The sequence below is a fragment of the Lissotriton vulgaris genome, chromosome 3_2 (assembly GCF_964263255.1).
Source record: "Lissotriton vulgaris chromosome 3_2, aLisVul1.2, whole genome shotgun sequence".
Taxonomy (NCBI): Eukaryota; Metazoa; Chordata; class Amphibia; order Caudata; family Salamandridae; genus Lissotriton; species Lissotriton vulgaris.
In genome coordinates this window covers 216,124,418-216,150,616 of record NC_141690.1, presented here as the reverse complement: position 1 = coordinate 216,150,616, position 26,199 = coordinate 216,124,418, and the positions used below count along the sequence as shown (strand labels likewise).

Below are 26,199 nucleotides of genomic sequence, written 5' to 3'. Positions count from 1 at the left end.
TTGCATTCAAAATAAAATGTTCATTAAAAAATGAAAGTAGGAAAAAAAACATTTTGCTAAACTACTGTAAAATTTCAAGAACCATTTTTTTGCAGCATCGTTTAGTAAAATGTGTTGATGTGTGCTAGTATTTTCCAAAAATATTAATAATGGAAGATCAGTGTAACCAGTTTCAATAAGATTATGGAAAACATAAAATAAATAAGCACTGACAAAGCCAGTAGGTCTGAAATTGGTGGTCAGCTTTTTTGTTTTGTCAATGTGTGACTTGTTTTGGCATGTTTTTTGTAAAACCTTATTGGTGTGGGAGCTGCCCGGCCCTCTCCATTATAACAAACATTGGCAAAAGCAAAAATAGCTTTTGATCTCAAAAAGCACACACTGCCTCAGTAGTTATTGGCACTGAACAGACTACTTGCGTGCCGCCATGCTCCTTGCGAAATAGCAGAATGCGGTCACTCATAGTGAAGCCAGCTGACACAGAGAGGCAGAATTTTAATAAAAGGTCATGGTTAACGCCAGAACAAATTAAGGGCCCAGTTATAACAGAAAGTCTCAAAAGTGCAGCCATGGCATATGTCCTTGCATTAAGCGCAGCTATACAGCTTTCGTGAATTCACAACACATTACAGAAGTAGGGCAAGAAATAGTACTCCTAGAACATTTTGGGAACTGCATTTTAGCATTAGAAAACATGCAAGTGCAGATTTGCTCATCCGAACATCTGAGTGTTTGCAAGTTCGCTTCCCTCCAACCACTTTTTTCCCCAACTCTGGAAGAATGTTTACGTCTGCCATTGTCAGGAGTAAACTTCCAATATTTCGCAGTATGGGAAAAGATTGGAGAAGAGTTGTTGAAACCCCTTAAAACATGCAAGTTAGTAGGTTTGCACAGACTCATAAAGGGCATTCTAACCCTGGAACTATTGTGTACCAGTAGCTTCAGCCCCAGAATGTAGATCCTCGGAAACGTGGCAACACAAAGGATTGCTAGTATTCAAACACTACTATGGTATGAGCACTGGCATAATCAGAGAGGCTAAATCAGAGCTCTGATATAATGAGGTTGCTGCCATAATTTGTTGCTGCACTACATGGCAACAAAGGGACAAGCGGATTTTGTTACAGGACAAGTATATTTATGAAGCAACCTGCCCCATGGACAAGTAGATCGTTTATTAAATTCCACACCCCTGATATTATGTATTTTGATTCTGGCACATCTGTGGAGAGTGGAGCTGCAATTGAGGCCATACCTAGTGACTCTGGAGAGCTATTATTATTGGAATAATTTTTCTAGGTCCTGTGTGACACTAGGATGCGAATTATAAGGTGGGGATTCCGCTCAAATATTTATTCATCACAATATGTTTTTTGCTGTAGTTTTTGACACAGCATTGAATGTCCTTTCTGAATCTATGATGGTCTGAAAGTTTAAATGTATGAAGCTTAATCGCAGGGCCAAAATCTAACTTTATTAATTGAATGCAATGCTTTAAGGAAGGTTTGTGCAACCCTTGTCACAGGCTCTGGATAGGACTGAAAAGTCTTGTTCGTCAACTCTAACAAAGTGTGAAGAGTTCAAAATAGACATTTGTAGTGAACATTGATTATAATACTTTTAAGGACAAGTGTCAAAGATAAATCATTTAGTGGAGCACATTCTGGATCAAACTATTAAAAGTTGCATAATTATACTGCACAACTTTTATTCCATTACAATGGCTGAACATTTTGAGATTCTGCAACATGCTATAATATTCAATACATCCATTGAAAATTACACAAGAATATCCAACTGTAAAGAACCTAAACAATTTGCTTTTAAGAATGAATGAGGATATTTGCATTTGAATCTTTGTAAATTTTCTTTACTTGCTTAAAATGTTTGTTTAGCAGGTTTTATGTATTTAAGCACAGACAACTTTTAGAGGTTAGGTTTTTAAATAAAGATTATGTCACAATTGAAAATGCAACTTTTTTCTATTAAGATAAATCAAATCAGATACAAGTTTCCCCAAATATTCAATTTGATCATTAACCTGGCAAATGGAGCTAGCATTACACATTCCCCTTTACGTTCCATATGTTATCTTTTTCTTATTTATATCGGTCCAACATCGCGCATAGCTATGTCATGTAAAATAAAGCATACAGAAAGGCATGCCAAATTGATTGTTAACTAAGAGTTGGAGAGTAAAGTGTAGTTTAGCAGCAGGGGCAAAAGACAACAGCACAAGAAATGATGAAGAGAAAAAGTAGAGAAAGATGGGAAGGAGAACAAAACTACTTCACAGTTTTCAATATATTTAGAGATCAGAATATATGCATTTCCAATTTTCCATTTACCTAATCCAATAATGCCAAGGGTCTCCCCTCTGATCCTCGCAGCTCCAGAAGCTACTTCTCGAATCTGTTCCACACTCTGCACTCTTGTGCCTTCCCGTAATGCCTGGTGCAGCCATGTAGTTCGCCTGTATAGATTCAAAATGTGGCACATAGTAGAATCTGCTGTCTCCTCTACGGATGCTGCAGGCACGTTACATACCGCAATACCTACAACAAAAATGGACATCTGTTCAAAATTGGAAATCTGCTTTTGATTTTCTCAGCTTGGTTACGGGGAACAATAGTCATCATGGTATTACTAAGGGTGTTACAGGAATCCTTGGCTACTTTTTCAATCATAGAAACACGGCCTATAACATAGAACAAAGACTATGTATACCTGTGATGTCAACCACATTCCAGTTGACACAAACCAATTGAATAACTGAGTTGAGAAATTAAAAGCCGAATTAAAAAACTGAAGCATGCATCTTTTTTTTTAGACAATGGTACATCATTTTATGCTTTCGGTTCGATGGAATATGTGGCTTGAATTTGCATCTCTAGTGATTCTCTAGGTGTACCACACAATCGTCATCTCCTGCACAATATGTAATTTCAAAAAGCTTTCTACTTGAAACAATTTAGAAGTTAAGAACATATGTCGAAGTGAAATCCAAAACAGCTTTGTGACACTCTACGGATGTTGCCTGCCTTTTATTCAGACTTCTATTTGAAGTGATCTCTTGCTTTGTCTGTCGTAGGAAGCAAAATGTCTAACCATGTCAAGAGCCCCGGTGATGGTGTACATTTTGCATTTTTTGTGGCAACATTATGCCAGCACCAACTTTGGTCTTGTGACCACCAAAGAAATCAAGGAGGATGTGCCCACTTTCTTTGCCCCTGATGGCTCAATTGCTTCTCTGCCAGCTTTGTTGGATACAAACTGCCTTATGAACAATAGGAGGAGCTCTGAACTACAGTAGCCATAATCTCACATATGGATGTCCATGCCCATTACTGAGAGCTTGCTTTGGTTCACTCTGTTGAGTCTCTCTACCAACCAGGCAGTCTAAGGTGCATCACGAAGGAGGTGCAGGACTCTCGAGTCCAGTGGGTTGAACACCACATCTACCGGTCTTGATCTGCATGGACTAAACTGAAGATCTGGACGGGTTAAGATTACGATCTGGATGCAATTAAAGAGGCTAGCGTAGTCTTGTTGAAACTGTTAGGACAGAATTAACAGCACTGCCTCCCTTCACCTTCGTGAAGGAGCCACAGGTTTTTTGTGAAAGGTGAAAATGTGTTCCGCTTCACAGTAAACTGAACATTTCACAAGAAAATAACATGTGAGAAGTGGGTTTGACCTCATTTAATCACAATTAATTTTTGCTTTTTAGGCTCCCTTGTTTTTTAACTTGCCATGAGTCTCACCACCTGAGTTTCAGTCACTGTAAGTTCCGTTCATGTATTCGGAGTACCAACTGCCAGTGTTCATCTTTTAAAATAAGGCCCGCTGTTGCGCAACTAGAATGAGATGCTATGGGCTGGCTGCATGCGACCACGTGCACATGCATGTGTGTGCGCTGAGCATGTGAGACTACAGTCTACCTTGGCCCAGTATCTGCAAACAGGTAGCTTACCACAGAGAGCATCCTCCACAACTTGGTGCGGACCCGTGGTGGCCCAGTAATATGAGTGGCCAATAATATCACGAGTATGTACATCTGTATTGCGTCACTGATGTATGTAGAGTAGTTCACTGCATTGTACACTATGGGCGAAATCGGCACCAAAGTACAGTTTTGCTATAGACCTAGAAACTTTCTTAGAGGAATCCCTGACTGTCACAGGTCTCAATGAACTATGGGAAACTCCTTTACCGCATGTGCAGTTCAAGCGTGTTGTAAACAAGAGCATAAAAAGTCAGTCGCACTTGGAAGATAAAGCGACTTTTTCACAAAGGCGACACGCATGGATGACTCTGGCCACATATAAATCGCCTGGGCGACAGGCATACTTTGGTCTGGGGTACGGCAGGAAATCAAAAGAAGCCTTTTTAAAATACAGGCTAGGAATTTTACCCTCTATTCCACATCTGCAACCATGGTTGAGAAGGGACTGTGGGACAAAATGCAGGCTGTGCGGGGCAGAAAATGAAGATCTCGAACACCTATTATGTATCTGCCCAAGGCTGAAAGAGGAAAGAGTAGCCCTGTTAAAAACTGCCTTCAACGAACAAAAAATCCGCACACGTAGACAAGCGGTTCTTGCTTGTTTTGACCCAGGCCTTCCCCCACTAAACGGGAAGTTGGTAAAATTCTTGAAATGTCTGGAACTGAAACTAAAAAATCTGGCAGAGAGCACCAGACTGGACTAGTTGAAAAATGGCCAAGACTTTACACCATGACCACATACCCGTACCAAAACGTTTTTATTAAGTTCTCTTGTTTTAAAAAATAATATATCTTTCTTTACAATCTTTTATCTGAATGCATGAACTATCAATGTACTTTTGTAATGGTTTTAATTAACCTAAAAACAATAAAAATACTTACTTACTTACTTACTATAGACCTAGAAACGAGTGTGACACCCTACTCATATGATAAATCAGGATTCCGAATGTACTTCTGACATTAATTACCACCTATCTGCACTCCTTGTGGCTCTTCAAGATGAATCATTTTTCTCGGACTCTGCTCCTAATTAGATTACAGCCTTTGTAACACCCTGCTGGGTCAAGTAATTACTCTGCTGAGCAGCTGGAGAATCCAGGGCTTCAACGCACAATTGGGCCATTTGCTACTGCTTGCGAATGATCAAGGGAAAGGGATGGGTGTGGATGGAATCTGCATGTGATCATTAGTTTGAACACTAAACCAGGCCTGGAAAGACTCAATGCCAGTGAAACAATTGGGATAGCCAAACCTCTGGAGCCAATCACAGGAGAAGATGTCCTTTTGAAGTGTTAGAGGGAAAGAACCAGGAGGCTGTGGCAGTCAGGGGAGGACTTAGTCTCTTAGACCACTTAACAGCATCCTCACCAAAATGTACAAAACGCTGTGTATGAGGGATGGAGCAAAGGGAAGTAATGACGTGTCACCATTGGATTGGACAGTTATGCCTAGGTTTTAGAACGCTTCCTTGTTTTTCCAGGGCTAGTGGCGCTAGCCTTCCTACACCCCCCTGGGACAGGGGCGCTGCACCGCTCCCCCAGATCTTTTGTGGACGGGTCCTGCAGATGTGCGACCTGAGTAAGGAGGTTACAGACTGCTGCTGACATACAGATGCTTTGCAAGCAATTAGCAAGGCAGAGGGTCTGATGAGTGCAGACAGGGAGGGCACTCTGCCTTGGAGACCCAGGTGTTGACAAGTAAGACCCCGGGCCCAAGAGCAGTGCTAAGTACCCAGACCGAAGCAAGGTCCCTAGAAGGGATGAACAGGGCACGACTGCAGTTCCTGAGCTCTCCCTTATTGGAAGGAGAGCAGTGGGAAAGACAAGTAAGACCCCGGGCCAAGAGAAGTGCTAAGTACCCAGACTGAAGCAAGGTCCCTGGAAGGGATGAACAGGGCACGACGGCAGATACTGAGCTCTCCCTTATTGGAAGGAGAGCAGTGGGAAAGACAAGCTCTCAGAAGGACACAAAAATATAGAGGCTTAGGATTAATAGTCTGGGTGACTAGAGGTGGTCACCAGGAGCAAAAAGAGACAACGTTCTTCAAAACCTGCTCATAAGGGATCTAGAAACTGAAGTGAGAAGGTGGATCACACGGAGGGACCAAGTTTGCTAGGACACGCATATCACACCTCTCCCACCTTTCCAGAAGCTCCCTGTGAAAGTCCAAGGACCCATGAGAAAAGACATATCTGCAGTACCCCCACCCCCTTAAATTTCTTTACCGTCCATAGGGACCTCTATTAATTCCAGGGACCAATGAGAAAATGAAGTAAGAAGCAAGGCCGAACCTAAATGCTTTGGAGGCCCCATCTCCCCAGGGACAGAAGAGGCCAGCCTTCAGACTCCCCGAGAAGGCCAGGGCAACGGGAAAGGAGCCAGGTGGGCCCCCTGTGCTCGTTTCTAGAAAGGAGCAGGTGCACTCCGTCTGTGGTTACCAACCATGTTGCACATGGGAAGGAGATAATGCTGCTAGCTCCTGTACCAGCCATGAAGGTCTAGCCAGGCGCCAGGAAGCTGGCAGGGGACAAGGGTGCTTTAGTGCTTCCCCCGGAGCGGAAGATCCTGCATGCTCGAATGGGGTTAGGCACCTGTTACACCAATAAGAAACTAAGAAGAGCATTTTGCAGCGTGAGGCCGCCTAAAACAACAAGCATTTGCAATGCAATAGGTCTCATATATTTCTAGAGGGAAAGCTATTAGCGTTGTAATTGAAATGTTTTTAGGTCACAAGCTAGACTAGAGATTTTGCTGCCTAATCAGCAGTGATGGGCAGGATGGCATAGGGGATGCCGAAGATTTGCAGCAGTCTCCTATTTATGGAAGTGAGTAGGGGAGGGATATGGCGCTCGGGAACAGCAGACGCTAGGAATCTTGCTGCATTAGAAGCAGCGACAGGTGGGATGGTATTGCGGGCGCCTAAGGTAAAAAGTATTTGCAATGCAATAGGTCTCGCAGTTACAAAAGTTTGAGCTATTGGCATTGTAAATAACAATGCCTTTATGTTTTTAAAACAAAAACAAAAATATGAGGCATTATTATTTGCAATGTCAATAGCTCAAACTCACGTAAATGCGGGACCTATTGCATTGAAAATGCTTGTCTTTGGGGGAGTTCCTTTTCGAGCCCAATTGTCAGTATTCTAGCTTAATCAACAGCCATTCTCTCTCCCACACCAAGTTGAGTTTTTCGTGGGGAAGGACAGTGGCTCTGTAGAATTACCTTGTGTCCAATTTGGAGTCAGCAGTCTCATTTGCTCACCCCAGAGCTTTGTTGCAAAGCAACAGGCTAAGCTTTAGTGGGGGCGTGGCTCTCTGGGAGAATGGCGCATTGGAGTTTTCCTCTGGAAGCCTCCTCTGGGGGCTGCCACATCTGACCTCACTCCACCCAGGCATTCTAAAGTTTGGTGGCTTAGTTGAGGCAGCAAGAAACATTTATAAGCGATGGATGCCTTAATTGATTAAATATTGGTGTTCACTCTGGTTGGGCTGCCCCTTGACGCCAGAAGTCTGCCCTGTTCGCTCAGCGCCACCCTACATTGCAGGAATTTTGGCACTTGAGTGTAGGTTTTTGGTGTGGACTTCAAGGGAGTTCCTGGAATACCGCAGATGGCTTTTCTTTAGGACCCCTCGGGTAAATTTGCCTCCCTGTGATCAGGGATCTTACTTTCACTCCTGACACGTCACTGCACCACAACAGCCCAGAGACATGGAGAAGGAGTCTTGGGGTGCAAAGAATCAACGGGGAGAAAGAAAGTCAGGAAGGCTTCTATCGGCCAGTCACAAAATGAGGGGGACTCGCTAACAACAGCCTAAGAGGGGACAGTTCTTAGAGGTTTTTCAGTGAATCGCTGGGATCATGGTCTAAATATGCGATTTCCCTGTACCTTGGTTGACCAGCAAAACCAAAGGAACGGAGCTGCAACGGGGCAAGGGGGGGCCGGAGATATGGAAACTGAAGAGGCTGTAAAATTGTGGTCTGATTGGGAGCCCTGGGAAAGCGGCAGAAAGCAGGAGGGAGAACGTAGGAAGGGAGGGTGCTTCCCAGATGATGTGGAGCCGACTGAGGGAGGGAGGGAAAGTGAAAGCGCTCTATGAGCGTGTTCTGCTAAGACACTGTAATGAAAAGAGACGGCCGGGGGACTTGGCAGAATGCAATGCAACAAAAAAAAGTGGCAGCACACCATGCCCACATACCATACACGTACACATCTCCTGTCTGGGCACATGCAAGTCTCCTGTCCCCCTTCAGAAGACACATCGACAATTGATCTCGCCAAGCGAGCAACGCATGCGCTGCATCGCTAGGCGAGACCTAAAAAAGCACCCCCATGAGTCGGAAAAAGCTGCTACTTCGGAGGGGTGGTGGGGGCGGGTATGCACTATTGTGGGAGGGGTGATGTGGTGTGGGGAATGGCACGTTGAGATTAAGAGCAGCACAGCTGGTGCCAAAGCTGAATAATCACCGACACAAACAAGCAGCGACCTCGAAGGAGTGGTAGGGGGCATGCACTGTTGTGGGAGAGGTGAGGTGGTGTGGGGAACGGCACAGGGTGATTAATAGATTACGTGATGGGCCAGGCTGAAAAATTAAGCGGTCACAAAGGTTTTCATGACAGGAACACGAGCAGAGCCAGGGCAACCAAAAAAGAGTGCTCTTGGAGTTTGGGAAATAACGTGAAGAGTATAAGCACTCTTAAGAGGGGTAGTCCTGATGGGAGGATACGAAGTCCCAAAAGGATGGACTAGTAAACCTATCCACCAAACAAAAGGGGCATTTACAAATGACATTAGAAGCCAACTGAAAACATGGACGGTGCTTAAAGCCCATCTTCTAGGGACATGATACCTCGCAGTGCATGAGCTGCCCGGGCTGAACCTCGAAAGTATACCCACGGAACAGCGGGTTTGCCCCATAAGCTTCTGCAGCCTGCACAGCTGAGTGAGAGCACTGAGATTTCACAACACTAGGGCATTCCAGGAAAAGTTACATAATGTGTTTTGTGGTGTATCAGGAGGGGTAGGGCCATCATCAACAAGTGAAAGAGTGATTTGGTCAAGAGTTCAGCAGCCCATTACAGAAGCCTTTTAAGCAAACATTGTGTGGCACTCCAATTCTCCTTCGTCATTACATATATGCCTTGGGGATACTTTTCTATGGATTTAAAGCAATCTGAGAGACTGTGCTTTAGCCCAAATATTTGGGATTGTGAGGCCTCCTGTAGGAAGGTCCTACAGCTGTGCACCAGCATGATAAAAGTACAAAAAAAGACTCATGCACCCAGTTTACTGAAATGTTTGGAAATGCGCGATTGCCAATGACAAAGTTAACAGTGAATCATACATATTTTAATGAAGGTCATTGAACTGGTTTATTGACAATAAAAGTTTACAGTGAGCCATTATGTACAGTAATGAATGTCATTTTATGATAATACCATGTTCAGTGTTTTGCTGGTGTTGCCTGGGTTTAGTTTGACATGTTTCTGGTTTTATAAATATGGTGGCAACCTAACAAAGCCAGTAGGCCAGCCTTTTGATAACTGCATCCCACTGAATTGTCTCAAATATATTTAGTACTGTAGTTACAGGGCTCGCCATGGGTGCAAACTGTTAGCAGGATAAAACCATAGGTACGTTCGTTGACCTGATGTCAGGCATATATTTGTGAACTCAGACTTAGTATTGAATTGTGTGGCTTAATGAAGTACTTTTCCTTTTTATAACCAAAAGCAATGCCTGGAAAATGACTTATTGGTTGTTTGTTGTGTGTCTGCGGCTAGGGCAGTAGCCAATGCCACCTCTCCCTAGGAGACCATGGCCTGCTCTACTTTCCTAACCTGAGTCAAGTGTTGTAACGGGGTTCTTGGTTCCCAGAAGACAGACGGTTGCAGTGAAGGACCCACATCATTTACAACTAAAAACCCACTTTTGTACAATATTCTATTAAGAAAATGCGAACGTGCGATCAAAAGATGCGATCACAAGCGGATACACAGAACCTCAAACAATAACTAAAGAACCTTGTGAATAGGATTTCCTTGTGGGAATCTAGGTGCATTCCCAGTTGTGTTCTTAGTTTGAAAACAACAAACATTGTTATTATTGATTCCTTTTTGTTCCTCTCCCGCACTTCACAAAACCAGAATACAGACAGTCGATTACAGACATTTCACAGTAAAGTTTATGTGCAATATTAACCTCTAGATGATCGCTCTCTTTCTCTTGTGGGCTTTCTCCCATGTGTGCTCCACCCCCAGCTTGTCCATTACTTTCTGCAACCTTCCCTTGCTTTGTTTTAAAACATTTGATTTATATTCTCCCCACAACCTTATGTGCCTCCATTGCTCCCAGCCTCCCATGCTGACTTCGCCCCAAAGTGCTCCTCAGCTGCTACGTCGTCCATCGTGTTCTTTTAAAAACACAACATAAGGAAAAGGTTTCTTTTTTTACATTTTTGGTGGGCCTGGAAGCTGTCATTTACTGCCAACCACTCCTTTTCACAAATGCTCTTTTGTGTACGTTTACATTATTTCTTTTTGCGTTTATTTATGTGCTCTTGCATGCATCAGGAAGATAATCTTCCCTATTAATAAGGAGTACGTTTTTTACAGGTTACAAATCACATATGTGTAGTAATCACACACACCTCGGGTAGGAACAAAAGCTTTAGTGAGCTGCCACATACAACTCTTCCCTCAGAATGACCGCCCACCCAACCGTCAACCACCAACGTTACATTAACAGTGTCATTGTGCACAAGCCCCCGCACATCAAAACAGAAGGGAATGGGACAGAGAGGGGACAGGGAATGATACAGCAAGCAACAACTTACTAATGACAGTACAGCATATGTCTGGATACTACATCTTCTCCCTTTCTTGAGGAAGTTAATCCATTACATCCTCCTTAAATCTGCATGCCATTCCTACACTGCGTGAAGTCCGTCCACTGAAAACTAACAAAAGGAACTGTTCAAAAGGAACCCGCACTTAAGATCTAAATCCATCGTGTGTCAAAATCTCACTGGGTTGGGATGGAACAATCACATATGGACTAAGTGGAGTGGACACTTTATCAGGATTACATCTATCAACATATTCTTCTTGGGATTCAGGTTTTGGATATAGCATGTTAGGGGCTTGGGGAAAAGGAACAGCATGTAAAAGATTCCACCCACCCCAGTTTTCAAGTTTGAGGACTGAACCAGAGGATTTGTTCAGTCTCGTGGGGTTACTAAATCTCTCACCACTCAATTTACTGTGTTGATATTTGATTCTCATCATAACCCCCACATTAACTGTTATATGTGTCACAGCCTTTCTTTAGACAGTGTATTTTTTCATTTATTTTGAACTGCTTATTCTGAACTACACCAAGCAAGGCAAGCCTTTCAAGGGTCTCACTATTGGAAACAGTCTTTGCCCCATTTTAGAGCCAGTGAGGTTGTAATTTAGTAGTAAGTAGCCTTCCTCTCAATAATCCATTGGGTATTTTCCCTGTTGAATTGTGAGGAGTAGAACAATAGGCTCAAAGACATGTTCTCAAAGCATTTTGTAAGGGTAAGTTGCCTATTAAGGCCACATGTATAATTGTTTTAACAATGTGATAAGCTCACTCAACCTGTCCATTCTCAGGAGATGATAGAGAGACGATTTGCGTATTCAATTTCACAACCTTTGAGGAGTTTGGTAATTTCCACACATTCATAGTGTTATCAGTCTCTTTACAAAGGTAGCATTCACGCATTAACATTTCTACATCACAGTCTATAGCTGGACGCCAATATTTCCTTTCTTGAGGTTTTTTTTTTAGAACCAGTTATGCCTATGTGGCCCTCAAGTCCCAAAGCAATCAAACTTGGCCTTACATCATCCGGGAAGACCACTCTATCATCTCTAACAATTCGGTTATCTTCCATTCTCAATACGTCCCTGACTTTTCAGAATGGTTGTAGGTTAATCACCACGCTTTATCTTTCGGCCAGCCCTTGAAGATGAATTCAGATAGAATGGAATATTTTACATCATCATGACTGGCTGACACCCAATCTGATTTAAACTGTTATTGCTATTAGGTTCACACCAGAAGAAGCCAACAATGGTATCATCATTAGTTTTACACGATGAATCTTACTCATAAATATTGTCACATGGCATGCGAGACAAAAAAGAAATCGGCTGCAACGTTAGATTTACCTGGAAGTATTTTACCTCCATTACATATTCGTGTAAGATACATGCTCACGTTGTGAGAATTTGTCAGAATTGCATTTAGTAGATATACTTACCACTGGTTTATGATCTGTTCCTATTAGAAAGGGTTTACTCCACCAAAAACATTTGAATTTTGAAACAGAACACAAACAAGCAAGTAGCTCTCGTTCTATTACTGAGCACTTAGATTCAGTGTCACTTAACTTGTGTGAGACAAAGGCAATTAACCGATCTTCTTCGGGTGCCTTTGGACTCCAAACACCTCCCAAGCCAGTTTGGCTGGCATCAACTGTCACAACTGATTGAAGGTTCTCATCTAAAGATTCAAAGACGGTGCACATTGGAATTCTTTCTCGAGTTCCTGCCTACTCTCATCACAGTTCTTGCTCCATACAAAATCCACAAACTTTTTAATTATTAGGTGCATTGTTTCTACCTTTTCATCATAGTTCTTTACGAATTTTGACAACATATATGCAAAAGCCTAAAAAAGCCCTTAGTTTGTCTTTGCACAACAGTGGAGGAGAATTGACGATCGCAAAACCCAGAACTGGATTTGGTTTTACACCATCAACACCAATGACGTAGCCCAAATAGACCACTGTGTCTTTGAAAAATTCGTATTTCTCTTTCTTAAGAGTTAGGTCACTCGCCTGGATTCTTTTAACTACTTCACACTATACTTCTTTATATTTTTATGTGTCCATGAGAATAACAGTATATTGCCTTGGAAAGCTCGGACACCTTCCATACCATCAACAGTTTATTCATCACTTTTTGAAATAATGCATAGGCTGAGTTTAACCCCAAAGGCATATCTCAGAATCTCAATGCACCTCTGGGAGTAATGAACAAAGTCAGATCTTGTGAGTCCTTGTGTAATACTATTTAGTGGTAAGCCACTGTGAAGTCTAATGTAGAAAAGAAACTCGTCATTACCTAAAAGTGGCTATAATCTCACATACAAGAGGTAAAGGTTGACTTTCAACAATTACCTAGCAGTTCGATTGACACAAGTCGATGCAAAGTCTGATATTTTTATCTTTCTTCTTAGCAATCAACAGCGAAAACAACCAAGATGTTGCAGAAACTGGTTCAGTCATCCCTTCTTCAAAACCACTGATTCAGCACATTATCAATCTCCTTACATGTGGAAAGTGGTACAAATTGTACTTTTCGTTTGATGAGTACAGCAGCATCCTTCAGTTTAATGGAGTGTTGGAACCCTTTCAAACATCTAACTTTTCAGTGAAAAAAATATGTAGTTGCGCAGAAATTCACCCGGGTCAGTGTCTGTGATATGGAATATAAAAGGCGATATATAAAATGCCTTTGCTGGGTCCATTAGCATCTTGAGTTTCTGCTGTTCAGACCAACCTAAAATATTGATTTCACCATCCACTACATTTATTTTAGAGGCTGTAATCTCAAATTGGCATTGAAAAATTCTAATTTGATTTTATGTCTGCTGTGAGCACCAGTGGCAATATGACTTTGTATTCATTAAGTTATCATACTTCTTGCTTGTTCAGGTGCACAGTGCACCTTGGTTAGTCATCTAAATAACGTTTTTCCAAAATGGCTGCAAGCCAGATCAGATCTTCCAACTGTTCATCAATGCTTGAAGTCTCATCGCCTTTGTCTTGAATTATGAACACCTTCCTTGCGAGAACAGTGGCTCTGCAAAATTTTACAAAATGATCCTTCTTGCCACATTTACAACATGTATGTATGTATGTAGGCACATTTATAAAGTGCACTGTAACTCTACGGGCATCCTGGTGCTGCGATACCCATGTGTTACCAACGGGGATGCTATAGAACATAATCAAAACAGATTAAACTCTGGGAAAGAGACCATTTTCTTACGGAACATCATTGCTCTTTTTATCTTAGGAATAGCTACAAGATTGGCTGATGAGGAACGAAGGCTGAGTATGGGAGCATACCATCCAAACCTATTCTGTTGGTTTGGGCCCAAGTCCATGTAAAGCTTTAAATACGATGCAGCGAGACTTAAACGGCACCCTTCCAGTCTCTGGGAGCCAATGCAACTCTGCCAAGGCTAAAGAGGAGGATGACCGACGTGGTCTCATGAGGGCAAGTTTTGCTGCTGCCGCCTGAATTCTCTGGAGCCTCTTGAGCAGATATCATGGAGACTCTAGTAGCCAAGCATTGCAGTAGTCCAAGCGAAGCATGATGACACTCCTGACCACCAGAGCTCTGTCGTGAGTTGGTAGCACTGGCAGCACCTTCCATAATCCCCTGATAAGAGTAAAACAGCTCCCTACCAGCTTGTTGACATGAGATTCTAAGTTCAGCTTGTCATTGAAACTAACCCCCAGGTTTCACACCATCCTCACAGTTACCAAAGGGACCTCTGTGGGGATGGGCCAAAAATTGTTTGGAGCACTCTGCCTACTCCACAATGCAGAATCTCAGTTTTATCATTGTTAAATTGCAGGGAGTTGTCTCTCAACCAATTAACCATTTCCCGCATACAAGCATGGACATTTTCCAGAGAGTTGTCATGGTCATCTTCCAGGGACAAAATGAGCTGGGTATCATCAGCATAATTCACCAGCCTGGCATTAAAAGACTTAATGATATTTATCAGTAGCCTCATATAGGCTTTGAATAAGATAGGACTGATAGAGCATGGGGTACCCCAGGGATCCTCAATGTCAACAAAGTCCGATTGAAAAGGGGAAGGGCCACAGCCTGACGTCTATCCGCTAGATAAGACTGAACCCAACTTAATGCCACACATTCCTTGCTAAATGCTCGACAATTACATATAGGATGTAATATAATCCATAGATCCACAATGAAACATTTATTGCAGCGAATATCCTCTGTGCAAGCTCTGGTGGCTTAGTGGTGTCACGCATGGAGAGAGTACTTGCTTTTACAATATTAACCTTATTTGTTGGAAATTCCGTTTTTTGAGAATGCAGATGCCCTTTGCAGGTCTCTTGCAACTCTTAATAGAATTAATAACTTTACCAAGTGTAGGACTTTCAGAGCACAATTTTTCCTGTGCCTTGACATGTGGTACCCATGATTTCCTGGTCATCTTTCATCTCATGTGCATAAGTGAACGTGCATGTGGAAGCCAGCAAGTGCAAGGTTGTAGCATACACTTCAATAAGAGTCTTCAGATGCCTAATTCCTATAATAGAAACTGTGCCTTTCCATAAAGATGCATCTTTTCCTTCGCTCCATTCTTTTATACAGTTAGGCTTTTCAACCAGTGTCATATAACTGAACAACCACCTTCCATTGATTCTTACAAACAAATGTATAATAGGGCTTGCTTGCGACGTGCACTGTACCTCACTCCATCAATGACTACGATGTGCATTTCAAAACTTTTTACCCATTGACTACATTTCTATTTAGGTGGTCCTGGAGTTTTAAAAACTGCCATTGCCACTGCATTCATTACCCCCACCTTGACCTGTAACTTCTCACAAAATAGACGAGGCACTGTATAGTAATGTATCAACAAGTATCAGCATGGTAACTTGAATGGTTCATTTCCATTTATATTTTTATATTGAACATATGATGTAATTGAGAGGAAAAATAGTTAATTACTGCTAAAATCTGAATGGGAATATAGTCTGTTTGAAGGGAAACTCTTTCGCCGGTGAGTATCGAATTCAAGTATCACTGAAATCCTCTGCCCGTTCATCCTCAAATTAGCCAATTTCACCATTCTGGGTGATTTTAAAATCCACTTTGATAATCCGGCATGCAGAATTGCCTCCTTTCTGATAGAGGATTTTATGGCCTTGGACATCCAACTCATTAAGAACTCCCCCCACCCATGAATCCGAACACATGCTTGACCTTATATTTACCAATCTGAGGCGTATGCAGACTGACCAACCAACCCCTCTACCTGGTTTAATCATTTTGAAATCACTTTCTCCCTCTCCATCTACTCAGCCCTGGTCTCGTCAGAATCAGCCAGTTTCCACTGGCAGGAGTTGGTCAAAACTCAACATTCCTGCTCCTAATTCTATTCTAAAATCTAACCACCCTATGCTGAGTAACTCAGTGGAATCAGAGACACACACACATAATTGACTCTTGGTTCAAATCCTCACTTGACGCGCTAATCCCAGTTTCAAGCAGGAATCACCACAGAACACTTCCGCAATGATCCATGGTATAATGATTCTCTGAATAAAAACAAAAAGATATGTAACTGATTGGAAAGAGAATGGCGCAAAACACATAGTAAGGAGGACAAACAAAAATATAAGTTGGCTTTAAAGGACTAATTAAAAAAAACTGTCACCACAGCCTCTTTTTACTCGGATAAAATAACCTTGATCATCCAAAACGACCCTAAATCACTTTTTTCAGGTTGTGAAAACACACTCTGAGCCTGCCAATATTTCCCCAGGAACGCCCCCCCACTCACAACCACAATGTGAGGAGTTGGCAGACTTTTTCTTTAAAAAGTGGTGGACATCCAGGTCGCTTCTGTTGACATTTCTGACTCCAGGACTTATTTAGCTTATTCCACTGTGCCCTGCACCTTGAGTGTGTTTCACCCCATAGTTTTGCCTCCTTCCCTTGGCTTCTTGCGTCCACCAAATCAGGTTCGCCTCTTCACCCATGTCCTCCCTCTGTACTTGGCAAGCTCGACCACCAAGCTCTGGAGCAATAGACCCAAATTCTGAATGCATCTCTTGCAGAGAGCATTGTTCATAAATCCTGGAAACTTGCCTTGGTCACACCACTGCTAAAAAAGTCAAATTATGACCCCTTTATATGATCAAATTACAGACCTATAGCTCTCTTGCCTATTCTGACCAAAACACATAAATGAGCAGCTCATGTTCTACACTTAACTAAATAGCATATTTCTTCCTTCACAATCAGGCTTTAGAGCTGGCTACAGGAACAAATTAGCCCTTCTCAACGTCACCGAATAATTAGATATTTGTTGTGATGCTGCACTAATCCTCTTAGATCTCAGCACTGCATTGGACACTGTAAATCACGACATGCAGACATAATATTGATTTTTTATTATCGACCTACACTAACATTGAGTTTTAAATATCGTAGGGACAGAATATCGATGTCAAGAATATCAGTGACTAGAATATCGACCATAAGGTAAGAAATATGTTTTTTTTATATCGAGGTAAGTAATATTGGGGTAAGTAATATTGAAGTAAGTAATATCGAAGTAATATCGTTTGCAAAAATATTGTTGTTAATATCGATATTTATATTTGTATTATGTATTTTATATGTATGTGTTTAACATTTTTTGTAATGTTTTAAAATTATTTTTAAATATATGTATTAAATGTTTAGAAATTAGTAATTTTTTTAAAGTACATTTTGCGTTTTAGTATCAGAGCGGGTTGTGGATTTATAGGGGAATAGGGTGGGAAGTAATTTAATTATAATTCATTAATATTTTGTATTTATTGCTAGTGATTATTAATTTATTGTTAATTATTAATTGGTAATTAATTTGTATTAATTGGTTAATTTATAATCATATTAATTATAATTATTGTATTCTTATTCAGTTATTGTTAATTTACTGTTAATTCATTTATTGGTAATTAATTGGTAATGAATTGTTATTAATTGATTAATTGATAATTAAATTAAATGTGTTATTTTTTTATGTGTAGCGGTTTGTGGGTTTATAGGGGAACAGGGTGGGAAGCAATTTATTATAATGAAGTACATTTAAATTTTTATTAATTGGTAATTAATTTTATTAATTGATTAATTGATAATTAAATTAATTGTGTTCTTTTTTATGTGTAGTGGGTTGTGGGTTTATAAGGGAATAGGGTGGGAAGTAATTTATTACAATTAATGATTACTTTTTCTTAATTGGTATTGATTATTAATGTATTGTTAGTTAATTTGTCATTGGTAATTAATTGTTATTAATTAATTGTGTTATTTTTTATGTGTAGTGGGTTGTGCGTTTATGTTATTTAAGTAAATATTAATTTAATTGGTATTTATTTATTTATTTATTGTTAATTAATATGGTATTTATTTTACAAAAATGTATTAATTAATAACTATGTAATTTAACCAGTACACTATCCTATATTTTCCACACTGTTACACTCTTGAGTGTAACAGTGTGGAGTTGGAATAGTAATTTTAACCCTAACGCTATCCAACACTTTCCTTACTGTTGCACTCACTAGAATGGGAATAGTAATTTTTACCCCTATGCTATCCAACAATTTCTCTACTTTTGCACTCACTGGAGTGGGACTAGTAATTTTAACCCCTACGCAATCCAACATTTACCCTACTGTTGCACTGACTGGAGTGGCAATAGTAATTTTAACCCCTACGCTATCTAACACTTTCCCTACTGTGCACTCACTGGAGTGGGAATAGAAATTTTTACCCCTGCGCTATCCAACACTTTCCCTACTGTTGCACTCACTGGAGTGGGAATAGTAATTTTAACCCTTGCGCTATCCAACACATTCCCTACTGTTGCACTCACTGGAGTTGGAATAGTAATTTTTATCCCTAAGCTATCCAACACTTTCCCTACTGTTCACTAACTGGAGTGGGAATACTAATTTTTACCCCTACGCTATCCAACATTTTCCCTACTGTTGCACTGTTTGAAGTTGGAACAGTAATTTTATTCCCTCCGCTGTCTAATATTTTTGTATAATTATTATTTTAGTTAATGTAGTATATAATTAGTTTTAAAAAGATTACAAATAATTGTAATTTTTCTAATTTGTTATATATATTTATTTAATTTGTATTTATATTGTTATTTGTGTATAGATGTGTTTGTAATTTATAAGATATTTTTAAACAATGTATATGGGGTGTGTATTAGCCCCTTTGCTTTTTTCCCTGTTCATAGCTGATTTATCCCTGAAATTAAGAGAGGTCAGAGGGGCTAGCCCAAAACTAGGAGGTAATCATATATCCTGCCTGCTATATGCAGACGACCTGGTGATTGTGGACCAGACAAAGATTGGTCTTCAGAGAAAACTAAACATGTTTAATGAATACTGCATAAATAAAGAATTAGTAGTGAACCAAAATATGATGTTTCGGTAGAAGCAAGACTAGGTTCCCTTGGTGTCTTGGTACAGAAATACTTGAGAGGGTAATAGAATATAGATACCTGGGAATATGGTTTACGAGCAACCTGAAATGGAAGCCTTAAAAATGAGGACAACAGCTTCTGTGAAGGGCCTAAAAAGATTCAACAGTGTTCATGGTGAAATGTCAGTTGGGCCTGTTAGAAAGGCCTACCTAGCAATGGTCCCCGCACAATTCCTATATGGGACAGAGGTACTCTTTCTAAGTGGGAAAAAATGTTGGGATAAAGAAGAGGGAAATATCCTGAAAAGCTTGTTCTCGTTGCCAAAATCATCAATGGTACAAGCAGCAAGGATAGAGCTAGGATTTACCGCTTGGGCAGTAACCGCCAGTATGGCCCTAATACGTTTTTGGCAGCGCCGAGGGTTAGGGGAATCCCCCCAAAAAATTCCCAGTGGTGTAGAGGCGAAATTGCCATTAGTGAGCTGTCCTGGGCGAAAGAAACTAGAGCCTCATTAAGAGAAGCGTATGGAGTGATGGTATTAAAGTTATGCCCGAAGCTAGGACACGCAATAACAGGCAAAAAAGAACTAAGGACACTGGGAGCCATATGTGAACGAGAGTATCTCCTGCTGAAAATATCGGTGTCCCATATGACCCATGTTTGTTAATCAGAAGAACAACAGTATCCCTATTTAGACAGGTTACCGAATTTCCGTCTAAGATGTGAGGTACTAAAAGTGAGGTTGGGAATAAACCCCTTTCACGCGAATAATGGGATAAACATCTTCATGATAAAAAACTGTACTTGTTCGTTAGGTACCTGCTGTGATATTGTACATATTTTATTAGACTGTATGATGGTTTTAGATATACGAAAGGAGGTTCTTTGCCCGATATTAAAAAAAATACAGGATTATGAATAGGATGCAAGCTGCTAACCTTCTAGTGGAAATGGCAAAATTAGATATAGCCTGTGTTTTGGGGAAATTTATGAGCAGAGTTAGGGTGTTGCTCCAGTGCACAGAGTAACAGGAGTGAGCAGCTCCCTTAGTATAAATTGAGATTACATTTTTAAAGGTAATAGTAATGTATGATTTTTATTGGAAGGATCGGACATATATGCATGAATTATTGTGATTTTATTAATTTAAGGAAGATATTTGATTAGTACCTAAAGGAGCTGCGTTATCCTTCGTGCAATGACTATGTCCTGCATTTTTATGATTGTATTATGTTATGTGTTTTTAAAAAGGTTAATAAAATGTAAAGTGTATACTTTTATCGTTGAAACAAACGAAATAAAGTTCTTATTGACTGACTGACAAACAATGTATAAGTTATTAAAATAACTATCAAAAAATATTATTAAGTATATATATATATAATGTATTTCATTTATTTTTACCATATATATTAGTTATAATTTTTAAACATTTTAAAAAATATTTTAATTGTGTTTATTTTAAATATATGTATTATTTACTTTATTTTACATTATTTTTGTAACCTATAAGAAACAATATTTTTAACAACGATGTTTTTGACATAAATATTTGTTTTCGATATTTTTGTACTTACTATAATGTAAATAGGAGGTCGATATTCTTGACTTCGATATTTTTGCGTCGATATTTCTGCAGGTCGATATTCTGACTCTCGATATTCTGTCAGTGATTCGTAAATCACACCACTCTTCTCTCATCAGAATTGATGTTCACATGAACATGAGCATAATATGTCATGATGATGATGCATCAGAAATGATGTTTACTTGAACATATTATGTGATTCCTTCAAATTAAATCGATTACGACGTCCCATGTCCATCTGTGCTCACCACGTCCAGTGTCCTGTCCGTGTGCGCACGTTTCCGCATATGTACAAGGTATGCCAAATGAACTTGTAATTTTGTCCACGCGTTTTTGTTTTATGTTTTCCGTAAAGTTAGGGTTGGTGGCAATCCTCCATCAGAGCCCAATTGTCGCCAAAATTTTAAGTCCCAAAGAATGAAGCTGGCAAGGTTATTTCCAGGATGTTTTATCCCAAGTAACAAGCTTCTCCACCAACCCCTCCCGTCAACGATCCAATATCAACTGCCACAGAAACTTTCGCCAAGTTCCAATCCCAGGTTGCATAGAACATCAATGCATCACAGGATTACATGGTAAACATTCCATGTACAGCAACTGGGTTCAGCAGTCATAGCAGTAAAGCAATCTCAGACACAAGTTAGCCTCTTCATCGAAGAATAGCAGCAGGTCTACCAATATTACTTTCTGTTCAACCCAACCTAAACGGAGGCCTGGACCAAGATCCATTTCTAGTTGCTAGGATCATCAAAGGTACTGGCTCTGGACAGATTCAGGTATGCACCTATAGCTGGCAGAACCAAGGGATAAAATATTGGTCCGGGATCCATCTCAAGCTCTCCACTCCCTCCTTGAACATGGGAAACCATGTGGGGCTAAACAAGAAAGAACTGATCATAATGATGTTTTATCTAAGGGCAGCAATGGCACAGTTCACTTTTAGACAAACTGTGCACTGAAACAGTGCTTAAGGGAATATCTGTATGGAATTGGGTGTGGGCACAAATTCAGGCTGGCACTTGGGTCCTCCAGACATAAACATCAATAAGTGCATTTACTCATTAAATAGACAAACTACTTCTGAGCACTGGGAAAAGTAGTGTTAGACCTTTAAAACAAGTCATAGCGGAGGTCCTCGGAATGGGCCTCATGGCTGATTGCAGAGTACAGTAAAGAAGGTAGAAGAAATCGGTCCAAAATCACAATCTGATTTTGATGGGAAAGGGATATTCGTGTTGAGCCCTTTCATGTCATTTCACTTCATAACATTTATTGGAGAAAGCAACGCTACCAGAAGTAGCCTTTGTGTTCTAAGGCAACATAGATAATATAGCTTGTTACCTTATGTACCTGATAATAGTCAAACAGAGGGGCGTGGCCACAAGGCAGATGAGTACGGACGCGTGAGCACAGAGCTCCTCGCTGACCCCGACTTTTATCCTGTACAGGGCCATTAAATGACACCCCTGAACCTTCAGGGGGACAGTGAGGGAGCCTGGAGGCACCATCAACACTGCAAAGAGAGCCTGACAACAGCGCGGACAAAAAGGCCGCAGAAACACGGCCGTCCGAACAGCGCGGACAAAGGGGCCGCAGAAACACGGCCGTCCCGAAGGGCAGCTTTGTGATGGCGGTGCGAGGGCTCTTGAGCCACGGTCGATTGCAGGTGCGAAGCGGCTGGCGAGTACCGATAGGGGCGATTGATGAAACTGAACATCCCCTGTGACAACCCAGAGTGAGCGCCGCAGGAGATTGGGGACACCGGTACTAGGAGAGTGGGAGGCACTGTTCCCAGGACACCCCTGCGCCGCACGGCCACCAGCTGTTGTGTGCTCCTCTCACCCCGCTGCTGCCCGCAGCCTCGCTGAGCCTGCCTTGCCGGCCCACGCCGCCGTATTTTGTCAGTACTGTGACTCCTAATTTGTTTCCTTTTTGTCTCCCTGCACCCTGTTAATTTCATTATTGTATCCCATTTGCTGTTTTTGATTCTGTGCTATTGTCTGTGCGGGTGCCCTGCCTCTCTGCTCCCTGTGCCTGCCCGCCCCGCTCCCCGCTTCCCGCCGCCGTACTAGCGGCCACGCCCCCTTTTCCTTCTGTGCCCTCCCCGCTCCCGCCTCCCAGCTGCTCCTCCCTACCTCCCACTTGGCCATAAATGGCGACCGCGCAGCGCAGGTGAGTGTGACCTGTTCCCAGGACACCCCCCGCGCCGCACGGCCACCAGCTGTTGTGTGATCCTCTCACCCCGCTGCTGCCCGCAGCCTCGCTGAGCCTGCCTTGCCGGCCCCGCCCCCCGCCGTATTTTGCGTGTACTGTGACTCCTGATTTGTTTCCTTTTTGTCTCCCTGCACCCTGGTAATTTCATTATTGTATCCCATTTGCTGTTTTTGATTCTGTGCTATTGTCTGTGCGGCTGCCCGGCCTCTCTGCCCCCTGTGCCTGCCCGCCCCGCTCCCCGCCGCCCGCCGCCGTACTAGCGGCCACGCCCCCTTTTCCTTCTGTGCCCTCCCCGCTCCCGCCTCCCAGCTGCTCCTCCCTCCCTCCCACTTCGCCATAAATGGCGACCGCGCGGACGCGCAGCGGTCACGCGCAGCGTACGCGCCGATTGTGCGTCGAAGGCGCGCCAAAGGTAAGCCCGTCTGCGCCCGTCCGTGCCTGCACCGCGCCCAGCGCCAGGACCCCTGACCCCCACCGACGCAAGACGACCCGACAGACCTACGACGCTGCCGCCCTCAACGCACGCAATGCCGGCCGAAACCCCGCCTGCTGCCAGGCCACCCCGAAACGCTTCCACGGACCCTTCACCTGCACAACCTGCAAGTTTACCTGCCTCCGAACATGCACCGCGCCCGCCAAGCCAAACCCCAGCAGCGAACTCAAGTGCATCTTGCTCAACACCCGCTCCGTCAACAGACATGCCGTCGAACTCTGGAACCTGCTCGACACAACATCACCAGACATCGCATTCCTCACTGAAACATGGATGAACGCCTCCTCAGCCCCCGACATCGCCATCGCCATCCCGGATGGATACAAGATCATCAGGAGGGACCGCGTCAACCAGACCGGAGGAGGAATCGTCATCGTCCACAAGAACACCATCCGCATCACGACCGACGCCGAAGACACCTTCACCACCGCCGAACACCTCCACTTCCAGATTCACACCGACCCTAAGACGACCCTCAGAGGCACCCTCATCTACAGACCCCCGGGACCACGCACACAATTCAGCGAAGACATCACAGACTTCATCAGCCCACACGCCCTCCCCTCCGCCGACTACATCCTCCTAGGGGACCTCAACTTCCACCTGGAGAACAACAAGGACCGCAACACCGTCACCCTGCTGGACAACCTCACCAACCTCGGACTCAAGCAACTGGTCAACACCCCCACCCACTACGCCGGCCACACTCTTGACCCCGTCTTCTCATCCAGCAAGCACATCGCCTTCAGCCACTCCACCGGACTTCACTGGACCGACCACAGCCGCGTCCACTTTAACTTCAGATAAACCACCACCCACCACCAACCGCAACAGGCTCCTCACAGAAGCTGGAGCAAGATCACTGCCGACCAGCTCACCACCTCACTCAGCCAGAACCCACCTGCCAGCACACCGGACCCCAACGAAGCAGCCCGCAACTTCACGCAGTGGCTGACCGCCTGCGCCGACGACCTCGCACCACTGAAGAACCCTCCCAGCAGACCCAGAAGCAAGAAGGCCCCCTGGTCCACCGACGAACTCAAGGACTCCAAGAAGACCTGCCGCACCCTCGAGAAAGCCTGGCTCCTCGACCGGACCACTGACAACATGACCGCCCTCAAACACGCGACCCGCAAGCACCACCAGCTCATCCGCACCACCAAGAAGAAATCACTGAAGGATCGACTGGACAACAACGCCCACGACAGCAAGGAACTCTTCAGCATCGTCAAGGAGTTCTCCAACCCCAGCACCGGCAACAACGACATCACCCCGTCACAAGATCTCTGCTACTCACTCGCCTCGTTCTTCCACCGCAAGATTGCCGACATCCACGATTGCCGACATCCACAACAGCTTCGGCGCACCATCCTCGCACCCAACCGTCGAACCAACGCACCCCACCGCCACCCTCCGCACCTGGACCGCAGTGACCACCGAAGACACAGCCCGCACGATGAACACCATCCACTCCGGATCTCCGACTGACCCCTGCCCCCACCACGTCTTCAACAAGGCCGACTCCCCCATCGCACCCCAACTCCGAGACGTCATCAACACCTCCTTCGACACCGGCACCTTCCCGGAGAGCTGGAAGCATGCCGAGCTCAGCGCCCTACTGAAGAAACCTACAGCGGACCCCACCGACCTCAAACACTTCCGCCCCATCTCGCTCCACCCTTTTCCTGCCAAAGTCATTGAGAACATCGCCAACAGACAGCTTGCCGCCTTCCTCGAGACAAACGGATCCCTTGACCCCTCGCAGTCCGGCTTCAGAGCCAACCACAGCACCGAGACCGCCCTCATCGCAGCCACCGACGACATTCGAGCCCTTCTCGACAACGGGGAAACAGCGGCACTCATCCTCCTGGACCTCTCCGCCGTGTTCGACACTGTCTGCCACCGCACCCTAGTCCAACACCTCAGCAACACCAGCATCCAAGAGAAGGCATTGAAGTGGATCATCTCGTTCCTCGCTGGAAGAACACAAAGAGTCCGCCTCCCACCGTTTCGTTCCGAGGCCACCGAAGTCATCTGCGGCGTCCCGCAAGGATCATCACTCAGCCCCACCCTCTTCAACGTCTACATGAGACCTCTCGCAGCCATCGCACGCCAACACAACCTCAACATCATCTCCTACGCCGACGACACCCAGCTGATCCTCTCCCTCACCAGAGACCCCGACACCGCCAGAACCAGCCTCCACGAAGGGATGAAAGACGTCGCCGAGTGGATGAAGAACAGCCGCTTGAAACTGAACTCAGACCAAACGGAAGTCCTCATCCTCGGACCATCACCCTCCTCCTGGGACTACTCCTGGTGGCCCCCAGACCTGGGCACCGCCCCCAAGCCGACAGACCACGCACGCAACCTGGGCTTCATCCTGGACTCCTCCCTCTCGATGACCAGACAAGTCAACGCCGTTTCCTCTTCATGCTTTCACACCCTCCGCATGCTCCGCAAGATCATCAGATGGATCCCGATCAAAACCAGGAAGACGGTCACTCAGGCCCTCGTCGCCAGCCGGCTGGACTACGGAAACACCCTCTACGCCGGAACCACAGCCAAGCTACAGAAAAGACTACAACGCATC

General features: G+C 43.6%; 1 protein-coding gene across 4 annotated transcripts in view; it reads right to left on the bottom strand.

The window, feature by feature from the left end:
* CTBP1 (C-terminal binding protein 1) overlaps positions 1-26,199 on the bottom strand; it is an 857,630-nt gene that overhangs the window by 362,216 nt on the left and 469,215 nt on the right. For all 4 annotated transcript variants that reach the window (XM_086964238.1, XM_086964235.1, XM_086964236.1 and 1 more), the window contains exon 4: positions 2,349-2,555. In XM_086964238.1, the coding sequence (XP_086820364.1) occupies positions 2,349-2,555 (207 nt within the window). The remainder of the gene's footprint in view (positions 1-2,348; positions 2,556-26,199) is intronic.